The following is a 19,836-nucleotide window of genomic DNA, read 5'->3' as shown; positions in this document are numbered from 1 at the left end:
TGCAGATCCATGCTCCTCAGAAGCAGAGACACTAAGGCTGGCTTTCCCAGGCTGCATCCCTGCCTCAGACCATCTAGTAACCCACATGTCAGGGGAATCAGGGGAATCTCCGTGACACAGCTGGTTGCCTCCCCTGGGGCCTGAGGCTTTGCAAAGCCACAGATGACTGGGCTGCTGAGCAGGAGCAGAATATTTCGGGAGGCTGCAAACATGGAGGTCATAGGGGCGGGCAGGAAGGACGCCTGCGGGGACCATTGACGCAAGCACAGATTTTGTCAGAATTTTTTAGGACAGGAAAGGACCTAGGGGGATCAACTGGCCCAACAGCATTCAAACATGTACAGCAGAGTCACTGGGCACGGGGTTAGGTGTAAAATACCGATTTCCAGGCTTCACGGAGAACTTCTGGGGCCCAGGATCTCTATTTTTAATAAGCTCCCAAGATGATTCTGAGGCAGCCAACCATGTCTGCAAGTCTGCATTTGGAAATAATTGATTGAGACCATAGGATTTCCTTCTGTGCTTCTCAGAACCCTAGGGTGTCTTGGTGGGAGCGAAGGAGGGGGAGCCTAATAATTAAGACTCTTGACTCACACACACCCCCACTTTTCCATTTTAATCTACTTTCTATATTGAGATTCTAAGTAAGTTTCACATGAAGACAGGGTCTCCCAACTTGAGGAGGTTTGGACACCACTGTCCATCATCAATACCTTCCTTTCTCAGATGAGGAAGCTGCTGCTCAGAGAGGCTAAGTGACCTGCCCAGGGCCACACTGCCAATTAAGAATGAGGTGGAGCTAGAATCCAGATCTCTTGACTCCTCAATTCCAGCCCTCAGTGTGGTGTGTGTGTGTGTATGTACGTATCTTCCAGTCCCTCATTTGAGAAAGACAAAGGGGGTTGCAGCCCCTCTCTCACATCTGCCCATTTCTCCCACTCGGAAAAAGCAGTCTTATCTCCAGCCAGCTTCCAGAATTCCACCCCCATAGCTGGGTCCTCAGAGGCTTGCCGTGGGCACTGAGGTCACCTCCAGATGTTGTGGGGGGACAGCTGGCCACAGGCAGGCCGGTACCTGTAACGGCTTCTTTAAGGCAACTGAAAGGGCGGGGAGAAAGGAGAGAGCAGCACGTGGAGGGATTTTTTTCCTCCCCGACAGTGAGAGGTTTTTCTTCTAGATGATAGGAACCTTTGTCAATAAGAAGCCTTTGGATTTGGGGATTTTGTGTTTTTAATTTTATTGTAGACAACTGCATTTCTATTTTTGACACAGCATTTAACTTGCAGATTTGTATGAATTATTAATGCCCGTCATGCGTGCAGAGTCACAGTGTAATGAGGCTGCAGCTCAGGCCCAAGGCCCCTCACAGGGAGCACTGTGGCTGTGGAGAGTACCGGGCAGAAGGTTCCCCCCTTTACCATCCTCCTTTGCCTCACTTTCTCCTTGGCCCAGGTGGCTCCACTCACACTCAGGGCTCGTGAACAGGATTGCTGACCCACGTGATGTGTGTCCCACAGGACAGAGGCATGGCACAGAGCTGGAGAGGGGCCTCCAGGACCTCTGGCCCTGCAGCCCGCCCCCAGACATTCCCAGCTACCAGGCCCTGACTGTGCACAGGACATGCCACTTGCTGGGCCGTCATTTGTCCTTTCCAGGAGGCGCCTTCGCAAGTAGCAGGGGGCATGTTCCCTCTATTTTTCTGGGCTCTGCGACCTTTCAGAGGAGAGAGGCCAAGCATGAGTAGTTTGATGAGAGCAGGCACTGCAGAGAGATGGGGTGGTTAGAGGAGAGGTAATCAGCCCCTTCGGAGTCCCCAGTCTGATGGTGGAGGCTGGATGTCGTGTGCGGATGTGTGCTCACACACGTGCACTCAGAGGAAATAGTCGAGAGGTGGTGCCAGTGATTGGGAGGGTCAGACAGAGGTGGCGGGAGCTGAGGCTGCAGAATCATAGATGCTCAGGTCTGGGAGGGGTGATTCATGGGCTCCCATGCCCTAGTCTGGGGCCTGGATCTTTTTCTTAGCACCCGTACTAACCACACTACACTGTCTGTTGAGAGCCCCTGAGCCACCCTGGGACAGCAGTGATCATTAGGAAGGCCTTCAGAGGCTGGGTTGCCTCCATTGGCATGGCCTTTGCCATCTTGGCCTCCTCCTTTTTGAAGTTCTACTTGACCACAATTCTCTTAAAGTGGAGTTGGTTTCCAGACTTTGTCAAAGCCATTTGGTCCAGCCAGTTCTGAGGGGAGCACACGTGCCTCACCATGTCTCCAGCTTTGTACATGCCCCACAGCCCAAGCCCCACTGCAGCCGGAAGCTTGCGCTCAGTTGACTGTGAGATGGGTGTGTTAGCAGCTTGGCTGTCAGCATCACACCGACTAGGTGGCTCAAACAGCAGACTCAATTTTCTCGAAATTCTGGAGGCTAGAAGTCTGAGGTCCAGGGGTCACAGCGTTGGCTGATTCTGAGGCTTCTCTCCTTGCCTTATAAAGGGTTTCTTCTCCCCATGTCACCACCTGGCCTTTCCTCTGTGGTGTCTGTGTCCTCGTCGCTTCTTCTTACATGGACATCTGTCCTATTGCATCAGCATGACTCATTTCAACTTTGTTACCTCAGTAAGGCCCCTTACCCAGTCACATTCTGAGATACAGGGGGGTGAGGGTAGGATATATAAATTTGGGGGAGACATAGTTCAGCTCATAACAGCAGGAGAGAAGCCATAAGCCACAGCCCTCTCAAGCTGACACTTTCCCGCATGCTTTCTCCCCCCGCATCGCCTCAAAAAGCTGTCCTTCCAAACAGCAGGGGCTGATTACTTGTGTGATTCTCTCCCACTGCTTATATGAGGCCCCTGCCATGTGCTGCCTCATCAGGGGTCTGCTTGGCTTGAATTCATACTAAGCAAATCCTGCTCTTTAAGGCTCTGTGGTAGGTTCCGTCACATCCCTAATCTCACTTCATCTTCACCCAGACTAGGGGTTACCACTCCCATTTTAGAGATGGGGGAACTGATGCTCAGAACGACACCATGATTTGTCCCAGCACAGCCATCTGGGAAGAGGTAGAGTGGAGATTTGAGCCAGTTCTTGACTCTAAGGTCCATGTTCTTTCCACCACACCAGGCCACAGAACTTCCAAGGGACCCTGTCCCTTCAGACCCTGGGAACTCCCTTAGTCCCTAGGCCTAAGGAGAGGCCTAGGGACTCAGGAACCTGGGGTGCTGTGTGTGGGGGGGGCGCTATTTGTACATATGTGTATGTGCATTCACATGTATAAGTGTGTGAAGGTCCCATACTGCTCCGTGTTGGGAAGGTTACAGGTATAAGTGCAACCCTCCAAGAGAGCTCAAAATGTTTCCTCCAGATAAGATGTCCCTGTCCAGCCCAGGGCCAGGGAAGACTGACTCAAGACACTGGCCAGAGACTCCTCTTCCCCAAGGAATCCCTAGAGTTTATGGGGTGCAGTGTTTTCAGACCCTGCCATGCCTGAGATAGCCCCTCCTCTGAGTGGCATCTCCCCTCACCCCTCCTCACATGCATAGCTCACTCTCCTGGGGCTCTCCCTCTGCCCCCTCAACCTTCCCTGCCCTGCCTGCTTTCAGTCCCCTGAGCAAACCCTCATAATGTCCTAACTATGTGTGGGGGAGAAATCTCAGCTAAAAGTCCTCCCATTTAATTTGGTACAAGTAAATTAAATGATACTGAAAGATGACTTGGGCCTGGCAAGATTTTCCTGACTAGCTTCCTCAGGGTTAGCAATTATGGGTGCTTAATTGTTGTGTGTTGAACTAACTGATTAATTAACTGGGGGAGAATCCTTGATCTCTGTAAGAGAAATGACTACCCCTGGTGTGGGAGAAGCTAGAAAGGTGGCAGGAAACAGGAACAGGTTAAGAATTCCATTTGAGGGGCCTCCCTGGTGGCGCACCGGGTGAAGCACAGCACTATGAAGCAATCTGCAGCCTCTGCAGCATGAGTTCGATCCCCCAGCCGGCCAGAGAGGAACCCACATGGCACAGCAGACCTCTCCTGTTGCGACCGCTGCTCCCCTCAGCAGTGTGTTTCGGTCAGTCTGCCTGTTCTGCTCCCTACTCTGTCTCTGGTGAATCCTCTCATCCCCTGAACCTCTGGCCTGTACCCCCGGTCTTGTATGCATAAAAAAAAAAGAGGGCCTCCCCTGGTGGCGCAGGCGGTTGAGCACAGCTCTGTGAAGCTGTCCACAGCCTCTGCAGTGTGGGTTCAATCCCGGCTGGCCAGCGAGGGTCCCATATGGCGCAGTAGACCTCACATGGTGCGGCAAACCTTTTCTGTCACGCCCGCTGTTCCCCTCAGCAGTGTATTTCGTCAGTCTGCCTGTTCTGTTCCCCGCTCTGTCTCTGGTGAATCCTCTCACCTTCCCGTGCATCTGGCCTATACCCGGTTCTTGTATAAATAAATAAATCAATCTTAAAAAAAAAAAAAAATTCCGTATGAGAAAGACCTAGGTTTCAGAGGTGTAATTTCCAAAGTCACTTAGACCCACAAGGCTGTGACTGGGTGGGGGCAGGATGAGAAGTTCCCTGCCCCACTCATACCCCCCAAAGCCATCTAATACCTTTTGATTCCTGTTCTTTTGCATGTGACTGTTTTCCTCTTTCTACAAACTTTAAGGATCATTTCTTTATCCACAGAGATAGAAAAAGTTATAATAATAAGCCTAAGTGTGGGTCTTTTTTCATGTTTTAGACTGGATATTCTGTGGACCCTTTCCATTTGGAAATCAGTGCTTTTCATCTTTCCATTCTGGGAAATGTTCTTATGTTTCCCATTTAATTTTTTTAAAAAGATTTATTTATTTATACAAGAGCTGGGGTACAAGCCAGAGCGCGGGAGGGTGAGAGGATTCACCAGAGACAGATTAGGGAGCAGAACAGATAGAAGGACCGAAATACACTGCTGAGGGGAGCAGCGGGCAAGACAGGAGAGGTCTGCTGTGCCATGTGGGAATCTCCCTGGCTGATCAGGAATCGAACCAGCACTGCCAGAGGCTGCAGACAGCTTCAACCCACAGTGCTCAACCCGCTGCACCACTGGGGAGGCCCTCCCATTTAATTTACTCACCTTTGTTTTCTCAGTTCTATCTTCTGGAACTGCTGTTAATTAGGTGTCAGACCTCCTACGTTGAGCTTCTATTTCTTATTATTTTCCAAACTTTTTTCAATTTATATTTGTATTCTCTCATTCTGCTTTGTGGGAGATTTCTTCACCTCTGCCTTACACTTCTTCTTTTGCAATTTTTTATAAGTCTGCCATCTTATTTTTAATTTTCAAAAATTCTACCCTATCCTCTGGGTATCCCAGCTACACCACTCTAACTCTTCATGAATTCAAGATCTTCATAGAACTACCTAAGGATATTCGTTTTCATGATGATAGAGGTTTTTTTTCTTCTCTGTCTGAATGTTTTCTCTGCCTCTTGCATAGCTGCTGTTTGCTGTGTTCCTTCCACCTGTTTCTCTGCCTTGTTCTTCATCTCTCATGTCAGAGCCTTATTTCAAATATCTGGTGATCCTAGCCCACCTGTTCATGTTTTACAAGGAGCCTCAGAAAAGTCAACTGGAAGCTGCAAGGTTTGGGGAGTTGCCAAGTTTGTCAACTTAGGGAACCCTCAAATATTAGTAATTATAGGTCTTACATCTTGAGCTCGTTCATGTTCCCAGAAAGGAACACTGCCAGAGGGTACCTGGTCTGCTCATCAGCATTCTGAGAGCAAAGGGACCGATGGTTCAGCAGGCAGAGTTCCACAGCATCCCCCACTTCTCTTGGCACCCCCAATCCCAGCTAAATATTCCTGTGTCCAGAGTCTATGTGGGTCAACCTCTCTGTAAGTAAACTGACAGCCTCTGTCAGACTTGGGTAGTTACCTGGTTATTATTAGATGTGGGGGCAGAGATCTGGACCCTAATTCCTTCTTTTATTAACTTTCAAATAGTTCTACTTTTCACTCTACCTGCCCCTTGCACCTCCAGAGGCTCCTGGTATCTGGGATTTCTGAGTTTTTCTGAGTTAAAAAGATGCCTGCTGCCCTCTCACACTCTCTCTGCAGACACCAAGCATTACTGTGAGAGCAGAATCCCGAGCTATTACTGCGCCATCACCTGCATTTCCATCTTCTGACTTGTAACATCTCTCGTCCTCTACAGTCTCCCCTCCTGTCCTTCCCCCTCGCCCCTTTGCTCTTGTGTTGGCTGGATTTGAGACATTGACAGCAGTGTGTCCTGGAGTGCATTTGCAGACCACCATGTTCAATCAGTCTCTTCTCAGCACCCTATTGGAGTCCAGCCTGAGAGCACTTCGCACTACATACCTGACCTGTTTTTTTTGTCTCTCTCCCCAGTACACTCGGAGGAGAATTGTCTTATTCATTTTTTTAATCCAGAGTCTAACACAGCACCTGATATAAAATATGCACTCACTAATTGTGTGCTGAATAGCTGGATGAGCAAATTGGCCTCAATCTCCTTCATCTCTAAGATGGGGCCTTGGAGCCATGAGGCCCATCGTTCTCTGCTTCTGTGATTGGGGAGAAAGTCCCATGGAGTGATGGAGTGAATGGGGTGGCTCCTGGGGCTGGAGCAGCTGGGCCACTTCTAGGAGGGTGTCACCTCAGGTTTGCATCTCAGAAGCAGCACCCATGTATCTGCCCTCCTCTGTTGCAGGGAGCAGTGTGTGCCCAGCCCTGTCCACCAGGGACATTCGGCCAGAACTGCAGCCAGGACTGTCCTTGCCACCATGGAGGGCAGTGTGATCACGTGACTGGGCAGTGCCACTGCACAGCTGGCTACATGGGGGACAGGTAAGGATGGTGCTGACCGTTGTCCTTGCTGTTCATGTTGCTCGTGTTCATAGCAGCCTTGCAGGGACTACTAAGGTATGCCAGTCCAAGGAAGGGCCAGCTTTCCCCTCCCTTTCTCAGAAAGCGCTCTGGGTCCTCCTGCCAGGGAGATCCAGCAATTCAGCTTTCCTGGCCCTGGGCCTAAAGAACATAGCCCTCCCTGAGCCCGGTGATCTGAACCCTGAACTTGCATCGACTTAGCTCAGGAAGGAGTTGAGGACCTACCACCCATTCTGGCTTCTGCCCTCCAGAGGGAGGCAAAGGTCATCCAAAGAAGCTGAGAGTGTAAAATGAGCTGGTACATTAGCACGATTTCTTCTAGAAGTGGATTTTTATTCCTTATTTGAGTTCAGTCAAAAAGATACACCACTATGCATCCTTTAAAGGCCTCTGGCCTGAGAGCAGACTGCACAAGGGCTCCAGGGTCCTGGAACCAAACCAGCCTGGCAGAGTGGATAAGCCTCAAAACACATAACTGAGGAATGACCAATGTGCCCTTTTGACACATTGGAAGGAAGACGGAGGCCCTGGTGAAAGGCTAGGTATCGTGGAAGTGGGAGGAACAACCAGCTCACTGATGGTGAGTGAATTCAAAGCTGGACAAAGACATTCTGCCCACAGACCCTGGCCTAGCCTATGCTCACCCCACTCTCAACCACATCTGCCTTCAGCAGAGGAAAGGGCTGTAGAGGGGGCTCTCACCCTCTGCAACTCAGGCTCTGGATTTTGTTACTCTGTCCTGACAAGATGTCAAGGAACATTTGTTAGTCATCCCCCTGCCTCCCCTGCCCAAGGAACTTAAGATCGAGGAACAGAGATCGAGGGTGAAACAACCTTGATAAGTCCTTCCTGCTGGGACCAGCAGAGTGAAGCTGCTCCAACTCCCCCTGGAGTCAGCTCCAAATCCTTAGTGAGGCCCAGAAAAGAGATTTTCCATTGCTAGTCTTGGGCGTGCTTCCCTCTCATCCAGAGTCTTTTAGGCCAGATGGGATCTTTTTGTGAGCCAGTGTTCATCTATGTGAGTGTTCATCCATGTAGAATCTGGGGTGCCATCCCTCCCTGACATCTGTCAGAGACTGGGTTTCTGGGGACTCAGCGGAAGGAAGAGCTGACCCCCTTCCCATCCTCACCATCTCCTGCAATAAAGAAATCCACAGGATGAGCCAGCAGGACCGGAACCAGAGACCCCAGGACCAGAACAGGAGCTCTTCATTTGGGTCCACTTTCACATGAACAGGAATACAGCCCACTTGTTGGAGAAGAGCAGGTCCCAGGCTCCATCTAGCTGGATGCCGTCCTACCTTGCTGACTCTTGACTGTCACTGTCAAAATGTCGCAAATGGGGAAATAATCCTAATCCTCCTCCTTGTTGGGGCCTGACTCATGATTGTGGGTCTCAGAAAAATCCTCAAAGCCTCAGGGCCCTCCAGCAAGCTTTGCTAATCACTACAGCGAGTTCAATAGGAAGAAGATTGGGTAGCATTTGGGTTTCCCCCCTAAACGGGCTGCCTGGTGTTTAATATTTTGTAAAATTACCTCCATTAATTTTGTAGGTGACAGCTGCATTAACCCACCCCAAATCATCGCAAGCATATTAAAGTTGAGTGGGTATAATAATGTAGGCCTCCCCGGATAGGCAGAATCCAATGCAAATTAAACACGAAACGTAACGAGGGCTTTGCAGCTCATTTTGTAATTTAATTGAGCAATGTATCTGGTTGTTAATGGTAATATCGGACACATTAGATTGATATGTTGCAAAGGAAGGATGTTTAAGTAGAAAACTAATTCCTGCTGTGATTACCCTTCTGTTCCACAGGCCCCGTTATTAGCGTGCTTTGTGTAAAATTCATTAACAGTCGTTGCTTGATCTCTAAATAAATAAGTTGTTTAAATTGTGAGTAGGAAAAAAAAAACGAGGCTGATTATGTAAATGGATTAGGTTGTCAATATTTCATCTGCAGATTCTTTTTCTGGGGCTAAGGAGTCAGTCACTTCATAAATATGGAAGGAAAGGGAAGCACCCTTCATTAGGGTACAGGGCCTGCCGACCTGTGGATGGGAACATTCCATTTCACTGGAATGTTCCAGTGAAAGGGAGGAAGAGTCACGCGTCTCCAGCTTGCACTCCTTCGCCTAACATCTGAGGCGTCCCAGAAGAGCCAAGCTCAGCGACTTTGGGGGAAATTCTGAGGCTGAACAGGGTCAGGCAGTTCAGATAGTGACCTTCCCCCTCTTCGGTGCCCTGTGTCCTCCCTTCCGCCTCAGGTCCCTTCCTCCACCCTCCTCCCATTTCTTTTCCAGACATCCCTTCCTTGCTCCCTCTCTTTTCTGTTATTTACCTTTCACAAGACCTCAGGTTGATAAAATGTAGCAAGATTTGCAGGAAGATGCTCTGAGGTTATCTCGGCCTCTTGTGACTGTATGAACCTCACCTGCTGCATCTCAGCTTCCTCAACTCCAAGGGAGGGCAACGAGAATGCCTGCTGCTTGGGGAGTTGGGGGCAGGCTTTGGGCCTGAGCAGCGGGGAGCTGCTGGCACTGAGGAGAGTGAGTGGCATCTTCCTGGCCCTCAAGGCCAGGCCACAGTTACCCTCCTCCACTTCCCGTCATTGTGGATGCAAGACAACAATGACAGAGCAAAGACAGAGACACCCCAATACAGTTGCCGAAGCTCATGCCCCACACGGGCTGCTTTTATTCCTAGGCACCCTCGGGCTGGCCTTGGCACATCACTGGGGGGTGGGCTGCTCACCCACAGATGGGCAGCTGAGATCACGCCAACACAGAGCCTCCCCGTCCTGTCTGTGGAGAACACTGATTCCAACTGAAGACTCCCCAACATTTAATAAAGATGCTAGGGCTGATTTTTTTAAAGGTATTTTACTACCGCCTCCCACTTCTACCTCCCAATTATTGCAGAAGACAGAAGAAATCTAGAAAATGGGAAAATATGACAACGAAAACACTTGGTAGACTCTGAGGCAAAAGATCAGAAAGACTCTGTTATGAGAACTACAGAAAACAGTATTAGCAAGAGAATAATCATAGTACATCTTACAAGGCCCTCTCCTGTGCTGACATTACACACAGTCTTATTTACTCTTTAAACAACCGGGGGAGGGTTATTACCATCCCATTTGATGGGGAGGAAGCAGATGTCAGCACGGCGAGGCCGCTCTCCACTCTCTGGCGCCACTGAAACAGTGTGCAAACACAGATAATCCAAACCCCCAGTCCAGGGGCCATTGCCGTTTGGAGTTACCCATCTCTTTACCCTTTATGCCCCCAAGTTCACCCCTTAACTTGTCTGAGTTCAGTTTCTTCACAATGAATGTGCTTGTCCTTGAGAAATAGCCCTGGGCTGGGGTGGGGTGCCAGGCATGTCCAGGGGCTACTGGCCACAGAAAGACCAGAAGCTGTCCATGAAATTGAACAATTATCTTTATGCTGGGAGCTCTGAGTACCAGCCACGAAGGCATGAGGGAGACCTAGTCCTTCTATGGGGTTCACAAGCTGATGGCAGAGGCTCAGCTGCTGAATCGAGGGGACTCCCAGGCCAAGAAAGAGAGAAGCAGCCCCTGACCAGGGGATTCCCCAGTCTGATGAGTGAGGACACGCTTCTACTTGGGAATTCCCCACTGGGAGAGGAGACACAGCTCCCTGTATGGCCAGGGTGACTACCTATGTATCTGCCCCAAAGACGAAAAAACAGACAATGAGTAGAAAAGAAATGACCACATTTCATCAAGTCTAACATGCGTCATTATGTTAGACACTGAAAATGAGAAAACTAATAATTATGACCTGCCATCAGTTATAAGACTGATTTCAGAGATGTTAAAATATATTTTTAAAACAGAAGATTTAGTGTTTAATGGGTGTGGAGAGTCGGTCTGAGAAGAGGAAAAGGTTCTTCTGGAAGTGGGTGGTGGGGATGGTTGCACAACTGAGTGAATGTAGTTAATGTCAATGAACATTTAAAATTGGGAAATATTACGTTTTGCTATAATCAAATATGAAGGGGGAAAGAAACACAAGGCCTAGACTATGAAATATGGTGGTACAAACTTGGCTAGGGATCTCAGGAAAGCAGGAAAGCATGAAGGGGGAGCTGGCTGGGGTGATGAGTCCAGGCCACTTCCTGGGAGAGGAGCCGGCAGGGGAAAGGAGGCTGCGAGGCGGGTGGAGCACACCAGCCCAGGTAGAGCAGCAGCATGTGCTGAATGCATCTGGAAGGGCAGGTGAGGGGCCTCCACAGCCTCAGCCCCGCTCTGCTGTCCTGCAGGTGTCAAGAGGAATGCCCCTTTGGGACCTTCGGCTTCCAGTGCTCACAACGCTGTGACTGCCACAATGGGGGCCAGTGCTCACCCACCACCGGCGCCTGCGAGTGTGAGCCTGGCTACAAGGGCCCCAGCTGCCAGGAACGACTGTGCCCTGAGGGCCTGCACGGCCCAGGCTGCTCCTCACCCTGCCCTTGTGACCCCGACAACACCATCAGGTAGGAGCGGGTATGGGTGAGCCCAGAGATGGGGCAGGGTGGGTGCTGGTGAGAAGGGGACTTTCCAGGGCACAGACCCCACCTCTGGCCATCCAGACAGAGTGGAGAAAGAGTTGTGACCTCACCATCACCTTTGCTAATCACTTTGAGGTAAAGAAGGCCAGCAGGACCACAACCCAAGTCACCGGGTGCTGGAAATAGGCCAACCTGAGAGGCCACCCATGGGAGCAAGGAGGGGGCTTGGTGACCCTTGGAAGCAGGGTGGGGGTGCCCCAGGCTCTGAGGGCACTATCCTGGAGAACATTTCCTCTCTAGGTACTCTGCACCCTACCAAGCCCTCCCTAACCGTCAGAAACCCAGAGATAAGTCCACCAAGGGAGAATAGGGGCTTGAACCACAGGAGGTCAGTTCTAGAAGGGACCTTATAAATCAGTATGACTCACCCTGGGGCCTGCAGAAGCTGTCCCTGTGGGCTCTGGCTAGGGTCAAGGAACAGGGAGGAAAGAGGGCAGGTGCTTGGCTTGGGGTCAGCTCTCCCTGTACCCTATGTCCTTGGGATTTGGGAACACCTGGTCTGAAGCTGGCCCCATGCCTGCTTCCAGAGGAGGCTAAATGGGGAAAGCAGAGAAACCAGAGCCCTGGGCTCCCTTCACTTCCAGCTTCCTGCATCCTGCACCAGCTGGCCCCACCCTCTGGTAAGGAATGAGCCCCAGATAAATGCCTCCACTGCCCTTTGGTTGTACACCTCTATCTGGGTGGGGGAGTGATGGGGAGTCTCCCTTTCCCATGAGGCCGCACAATAGTTCAGGAGGACTGGCTAGTTCAGGAGGACTAGGCCCACTCTGGGCAGTGGGCCTGCTGCTGATTGCCAGCCAAAGAGAACTCGGCTCTACAGCCCTGGCACTGGGGCAGTCATGATTTGGCCTCAGCCCCTCTTCGTTTCCAGAGTTTGAGTCTCCATAAAATCACTGTCCACTGCAAGCAGCTGTATCTTAGCAAGTTTTATGGCTTAGATGGAATGGTCCTCGGTCCTCAGTCCCTACAGCTGAGTGACTGTGAGGTGATGCCCACCAGCACAGAGAGTTGGGATGGAGACTGCCATGGAGTCACAGAACTGTCCTTTACATGACCTGAGCACCCAGTTTCTCTGTTACTCATTCAGTGAATACTGAGAACCCACAAGTCAGTCAGCCCTCAGGATCAGGCCTGGAGCAGTCACACACACTGGGCACCTGTTACCACATTCTCCAAAGACAACACACCACCTGAAGTGAAGCACAACTTTATTGTATAGGCTTTTTAAAAAGGAAAATGCCATCAACTGAATCATGATGGATCACTAATTGTATAGCACACCCAATGTCAGAGATGTGAAAATATGGGAGAAAGTGCAGCTTAGAATTGGCAAAATCTATGTGGCTGTGCATGCTGGGTCCCAACATGTGACCAAATAACTGTAACTCAGGGTTGTGTCTAGAAAGCACTACAGAAGATTGCTATTCTGATCTTGGAAGGCTTCCTGGAGGAGGTGGCCTCTGGGCTGGTTCTGGAGGGCCAGGTGAACACTCCAAGGCGTAAACATGGAACTCCTACATGGCTGGTCAGGAGACAGGACCGATGCTTCAACCTCTTCCATGGATGGGGGACAGTCCCAGGATTCCCACCCCTGCTGGGAAACCAAGGGAGGACCCACTCAGGGATAGGAAGCAAGGCTGCTGCTGAGTTTCAAGGCAGGGAGAGTCCCTTCCACTGAGATCCAACCAACCCTCAAATTAAAGAGCTATTGTTTTCCTCCCGTGCCTGAGCAGCCGTGCCCTGCATAATTTATTCTTCCTCTGAAGGAGTCCTCGATGCATTATTAATCTGGAAGGACTCCCTCTTCTCCGTCGCTAATCTCAGCACATCCAATATTGATGATTATTTGCTTTACTGTCTTTAATGCGTGTCATGTTTCAGGGATTGGGAGGCATAGCTGTTCTTAGGAGAGGGGGGTTCCGCGCTCCTCCTGTGCTGGGCTCCTCACAGGGAGCCTTGTCACAGCAGCCTCCTCAGGGCAGAGATGTCCCCACTTGTGCATCCCTGTGGCCTCGGTGTTGCACTGCACCTGGCACAGAGTAGGCCTTCAGTAAAAAGAATCACTGAGTTCACCTTGAACAGTCCATTTCTTCAGGTACTTCTGCTCCTGAGTTGATGTCTGCCTTTTTTTGTTTAATTTTCCGCCCTTCTCTTGGCACACTGCCCCAGTGACTGAGCCCCCCACACTCAGTTTTTGTTCAGTCTAATGCTTGGTTTCTCAACTTCACCACTACTGACCTTTGAGGCTGGGTAATTCTTCATTGCGGGGGCTGCTGTGGGTGCTTTATCACATCAATCTGTATCCCCGGCCTCTACCCACTGGATGTCACTAGCAACACCCTGCCCCCATGTTCTGACAACTAAAAGTATTTCCTGGAGCAGGCGGGGAGTGGGGAGCCAAATTACCCAAGGTTGAGATCCTCTGGGCTCTTGTATCTTGCAATACACTTGACTTTGTTCTCTTGGGCACAGACAACAGCACCCTAACTCTGATTGGATCCAGGTCACAACTCTCTTCCCCTGAGTTCGTGTCCCTTTAGAAACCTCTTGGGAAAGAGAGCGCTCCCACAACGCCTAATCCCACTCAGTTAAGCTGCAGGAACTGGGTGGCACCTGGGGCCCCTGAGTTCTGGTCTCAGTCTCTCTCTGAGCTGTGTCCTGATACCTGTCCTCTCTCTATGTCTGTTTCCTAATCTGCCCATCACTTTCATCAGCCCAATGTGGGAGAACTTCCCTTGTGGTCCTTGAAAATGAAACTTCCACCCAACTCTCCAAGAGGTAGAGCATGGATTCCCCAGGAGCCTAGCCTCATTCCTACCCCCCACTCCAACTTCTGCAAGAGCTTACAGCAGAGCCCTAAAAAGAGGGCTTGCAATACCTGAGCATCTCTGCTGGGACACAAAATACTCCCAATCCCCATCCAAAGAAAGCCAGACCTCATTCACCCTAGCCTCTCTCTGGTTTTGCACTTTTGGAGAGGCAGCTTCAAAGAGGTCAAATTCATATGCCCCATAGAAGGAAAAAGTAGCCAGTGAGATTCCCCAACATCCCACTCTCTTTGTAGCACATACAAAGAAACCACCCTCCCTCCTAAAGGAATAACCTTGAGAAAGAAGCATCGGGGTCAGTTCTCTTATGGGTCCCCGCCACAATTGGATTGTCATAGACAAATTCCAGCAGCATGATCATGTATTACCTTTGAAAGATTTGATTTAGCCAACAGATGCAGCATTGATAGAAATCTCAGAGCAGCCGACAGAAAGGCAGAGAAATCCCCCCCGAAAAGACTCCTATATTGTTCAGCTTTCGGCTCCTATTAACTTGTGATTAATCTATGTCTGGAGAAAATAAGGGGGAGGGGTCCTGGGAGAACTAAACAAACCCTACCAGCCTAAACACCAGCACTGTGACTTTTGCCTGAGCCTAACCAGCAGTCGAGTGCCTGCCAGGTGACCCCAGGAAATGGCTTATGCCACCTGGGGAGAAGAGTTGGAAGCAGGGAACACTTGGGGAAGGCGGCTGTGGCAGCTTCTTGCTTACAGTTCTCAGTCATGGTTGCTCAGTCAGCAGTCACTCCCCACCCTCTTTTCAGAGGATTTGGGAGATTTTACAGTATATGACAAGTAATCAAACTATGAAAATGGAATGCTCGTTTTTTAAAATAGAACTTTTTTTTAAAGATTTATTTATTTATGCATACAAGAACTGGGGTACAGGCCAGCGGTTTGGGAGGTGAGAGGATTCACCAGAGACAGAGTGGGGAACAGAACAAGTAGGTAGACCAAAGTACACTGCTGAGGGGAGCAGCGGGAGAGGCAGGGGAGGTCTGCCGCGCCATGTGGGTTTCTCCCTGGCCGGCCGGGAATTGAACCGGCACTGCAGAGGCCGGCAGACAGCTTCACAGCTCTGCGCTCAATCCACTGCGCCACCAGGGAAGCCCTAAAATAGAACTTTTAAGACATGAAAGGAGAAAGAAAAGATTTCAGATTTGGTCTTGAGCTTTCTGGTTCTCAGAGTATAAAGTCAAATCAGCACCAGTGCATACCTCTAAGCAGCCAAAGGCTAGCAGCTGAGGCACAACACTGCAGGGAGGTGGGGGGTGGTTAGAAAGGATACTAGAAACCCATGCTGGTGAGCTTCCTGGTAGTGGACTCGCAGGGTGGTGTTCCCGCCAGAACCAGTATCTGTAATGCAAGAATCTGTGGATGGGAAGAGCAGAGAGTCACTGAGACGCTTTAGAAACTCTGGGGCTTACCCCCTGGGTCCACGCACATCAGTCTCCACAACGGTGACAGCATCAGTCCCTCGAACCCTAAACCAGAACCTCAAAGGAGGTCCCTGGGAAGTTGGCACCCAGAAAGTCCATGCCTAAGAGCTGCGCTCAGAGCACCAGAGAGCAGTGCCACACAACTATCTGAGGTCCACCAAGCAGGAACCCCCTACCCCTGGTACCTGTGAGGCCACTGTCTATCCTTACAGTGCTTGGGGCTCAGGAAGGATCTATTCTGGAACCCCAGAGGCCAGGAAGTTTTCAGTCACTCATCCCTCAAACTCATTCTTCGTTTTCACATCATTATAATCTTTATTGCTCTGCATCTGTGTATAAGTATAATAGCTGATCAGCTTGGGGGAACTTAGAGAATACATAGAAATTTAAAGAAAAACTTAGAATCACTCATAATTATTCAACCCAAGGGTGAACACAAAAGTCATTTCATTGTAATTGGTTCATTCTTCATGCACATCTGTATCTATATATCTCTGTCTTTTTTTTCTAATTTTAGATTTTGACCTTGTTTACAATTTGCTTGTTTCATTTAGTCTTATATCATTAAGTAGTTTGGAACACATTTGAATATTACTCTAGTATTCCTTCATTTGTCCTGATTCATTCAACCAGTGCCCTGTTCTCAGAGGCTGCATGAGGCGGTGGACAGAATAGCTTAGAATCCCATCTCCTACTGGCCTAGCTGTATGACCTTGGGCAAGTCACATAACCTCCAAGTGCTGTCTGTGAAATAGAGCCTCTACTGCCTAACTCACCGGCTTATTTGAAGATTAGAAATACGTGTATAGAGTGCCTGCTGCTTTAATAGCCTGGTCACATATTATTTATTATTATTTAAATTGCTTCCATTTCCCTCTGTTATAAATAATGCTTCAGGGAACATCTCTGTGCATAAATCTTTCTCCACAACTATGATTATTTCTTTAGGATAGATTCTTAGAAATGGAATTATGAGACCAACGGGTCTGAATATTTTTACAACTCCTGATATATAGCCCCAAATTGTTTTCCAGAAAACTTCACCAGCATTGAGTGTCGTCCCTTTTTTAAAATCCTTACTGTTTTGATAGAGGAAAAGTGGTATTCAGTTATTAGTTTGACTTGATGATTAATGAGCCTAAATATTTTCCCAAATGATGATTAGCTACTTGCACTTACTATTCAGGAACTGTCTGCTCCTGTCCATCCCTCATTTTCCATAAGAAAATCAGAGCTCCCAAAATAGATTCAGTTTGGCTGGGCTCCACACAATTAGTTTGTTCATTAATTCATTGGCCAAATATGTACTGAGAACCCCCAGTGTGCCATGGGCTCTTTTGGGCCCCGGGGTGCAGCACAGAGGTGAGCTTGCTGGACGAAGGGCCCTTCCCCATGGAGCTGCCACCCGGTGAGGGAGATAGATGACAAACAAGGCCACAGACATGGAAAATCAGTACACCGAGTGAAAGTACTGTTCATCCCTAAGTATTTAATCGGGCAGTGAATATGAGCCAGGTGCTGGGGAGCCACTAAGGACCCCGGAAGACAAAGTCCACGTCCTTGTGGAACTTAGTAGAACCAAGACTTGTACCCTGGCAAATCCTGCCAGCCTTGAGCATGCAACTCGGGACCATGTCCCCTGGGCAGTACTGTGAAACAGGGAAGCAGGGGACACGGGAAAGCTGAGAGGCTTGTCTCTGCCATCCAGCACCTTGTCTGGAATGTTAGTCTACACGTCCCCAAAATAGAGGTCAATTGTGGAGATTTACTAGGGGAATGGCTGTCATGGAGGGGGGCTGGGGATGCTGAGAGAACAGCAGACCACAATGCAGGTCTGACCCTTCTGAAGGAGAGAGAGAAGAATGGGAGGCTGGTGGAAGAGGCTTAAACTAAAGCACAGTTTTGTTCATTTGTTTTCTGAGGTAGAACACCAAGTTTGGTAGGAAAGATTTTTTTTTAATTGAAGTGTTGAAATAAAGCCTTTCCCCTCCTTTTATTTTTTCCTTACATCATTGTAGTCTCCACAGTTCTCCTGTCACTATATCACCCATGAACCATCACCAATTCTCTTGTGCAGCACAGTTTAAGAAAGTTAAGCAAGAGGAGAAGTCTTTAAAGTCACCCATAAAGGAGTCCCAGATCTTCAAGAATGTGCCAACCTTAATACCATGCTGTGCTCTGGCTGGAAACAGCCCATGGGGAGGGCAGCCTCTGAGCAGATGTACTGATAGATTTCAGACACAGCAGCTGGGACTCTTGATTAATTATGCAGAAGCTCTGAGAAGCACATGGTCTCCACTCCCGATGTCCCTTCTGATCATGAATGATCACAAATAGGTTCCATCAGAGACCTCTGCCATCCAGAGGGTGCCCCACATTCTAGAGGCCATGTCAGACAAACCCTGCCTCCAGACAAGTGGTCCTTTCTCTGGCCTGCAAAGATCAGGGGTGGAGAAGAGCTTGTCATTATTAAAGAGCCCTCACGAAGCACAGATGGAGGGTGTCCCCTCCAAAGCAGACTTTGCCAGAGAGGAGAAGCCACATCTGCCTTGCATTTTAACTCTACAAATGTTTGCTGAGTACTTCCAATATGCAGAGCCATTGGGTCTCACTACTAGCTTCTTGTGCCTGCCCCCACACTAGGCATCCACCTTGAGTGAGGAGAGGGTGAAGCTCTGGACCTCATGGTCCATAAAACAAGGGGCTACACAGGCTGCCCTCTGCTTTTGTCTGTGTATTTGTTTTATAAAGAACCCTTGTTTGAGAGTCAGGCCATCTGACTGCGCTACTTTGTGGCTGTGTGTAAGGCGTTAGGTAACCACCACAAGCCTCAGTTTCTTGGGCCAGTTTAACCTCAGAGGCCCTTTGATCCTGTACCCTGATTTGGGGTGGGCAGACCAGATTTGGGGTGGGCAGAGGGTGGGACACAGCCAAATGCCTGACCAGACTCTCTTCTCTCTGCTCAGCTGCCACCCGGTAACTGGAGCCTGCACCTGCCAGCCAGGCTGGTCTGGCCCCCACTGCAACGAGTCCTGCCCTGCTGGCTACTATGGTGAGGGCTGCCAACTGCCTTGCACCTGTCAGAATGGCGGCGACTGCCACAGCATCACGGGGGGCTGCACCTGTGCCCCCGGCTTCATGGTAAGATGGGAGGGAACTCCCATAGCCTCCCTGCCCCTCATTCCCACACAAAATAGGGTCCAGCTCCTCTCCCATGGGGGTAGGAGAGGGGAGTGTGGCCCTGCAGCCAGGGATAAAGAATGGAACTGTCTCTGCGTCCTCTTCAGAGACAACCTGTGAAGGGAGGGCCCCCAAGACTGTTCTCAGAGGGCCAATCCTGCTGGGACTGGCAATTGTAAAAGCAGTAGGAGGATGAGGGGTCCTTACATTGTTCCCTCACCCTGAAATACACCCCCCCCTTGTCTTTTGTGCCTGGCTCCTCCCTGTCCCCATCCTTAAGCACACAGTATTTTTACATCATAATAACCAAGGTATACAGCTACAGTTTTGCATTCTGCTTTCTTTCACCCCATTTGCTGCTCAGGTTTCTTAATTATCATTTTAAATGGCCACATAAACTGCAGGAGCTGATGAACCCCCAGTTTACTCAGCCATTCCCTTGCTGCTGAATATTGTTTCCAGTGTTCACAGCAAATGTTGCAATGAGCATCTTCCTGCAAGCGGAGGTACCCCAACCCCACTGAATTGTTTCCTTAGGGTGAATTCCCAGGGGCAGTGGGCATAATGTATCTATGGCTCTGGATGGATGTTGCCATATTACTTTCCTCACCTATAAATCCACACTGCCACCAGCCGTGTGTGAATGTACCTATTTCAAAACAACTTTGCTAACATTCTTTCTTTTTTTTTTTTTAAATTTTTGCTAATTACATAGGTAGAAAATGGTCCCTCAATGTTGCTCTAATTTGCATTTCTCTGATTACTAGGGAGAATGAACCTTTTCCCACGTGTTTGTTTACTATTTGTATTTCCTCATGAATTATGCTGGTCTTTATGAGGTTTGATTCCAGGGAACTTGACATTGGAAGTGGAAACCTGTCAAAGGTAGAGGGGGTCCCGCCCAGGGGAGGGCCAAAGATCCAAACACTATGGCTCCCCACC

At 49.5% G+C, this 19,836-nt stretch overlaps 1 protein-coding gene across 1 annotated transcript in view; it reads left to right on the top strand.

Annotated features, from left to right (window-relative positions):
• MEGF11 (multiple EGF like domains 11) overlaps positions 1-19,836 on the top strand; it is a 330,203-nt gene that overhangs the window by 258,605 nt on the left and 51,762 nt on the right. The window contains exons 8-10 of the mRNA XM_037502751.2: positions 6,696-6,832; positions 11,160-11,372; positions 18,681-18,855. Of these exons, the coding sequence (XP_037358648.2) occupies positions 6,696-6,832; positions 11,160-11,372; positions 18,681-18,855 (525 nt within the window). The remainder of the gene's footprint in view (positions 1-6,695; positions 6,833-11,159; positions 11,373-18,680; positions 18,856-19,836) is intronic.

Source organism: Talpa occidentalis, unplaced genomic scaffold (assembly GCF_014898055.3).
Source record: "Talpa occidentalis isolate TD23 unplaced genomic scaffold, MPIMG_talOcc4v2.1 talOcc4.11, whole genome shotgun sequence".
Taxonomy (NCBI): Eukaryota; Metazoa; Chordata; class Mammalia; order Eulipotyphla; family Talpidae; genus Talpa; species Talpa occidentalis.
This window is presented reverse-complemented; position numbering and strand designations above follow the sequence as displayed.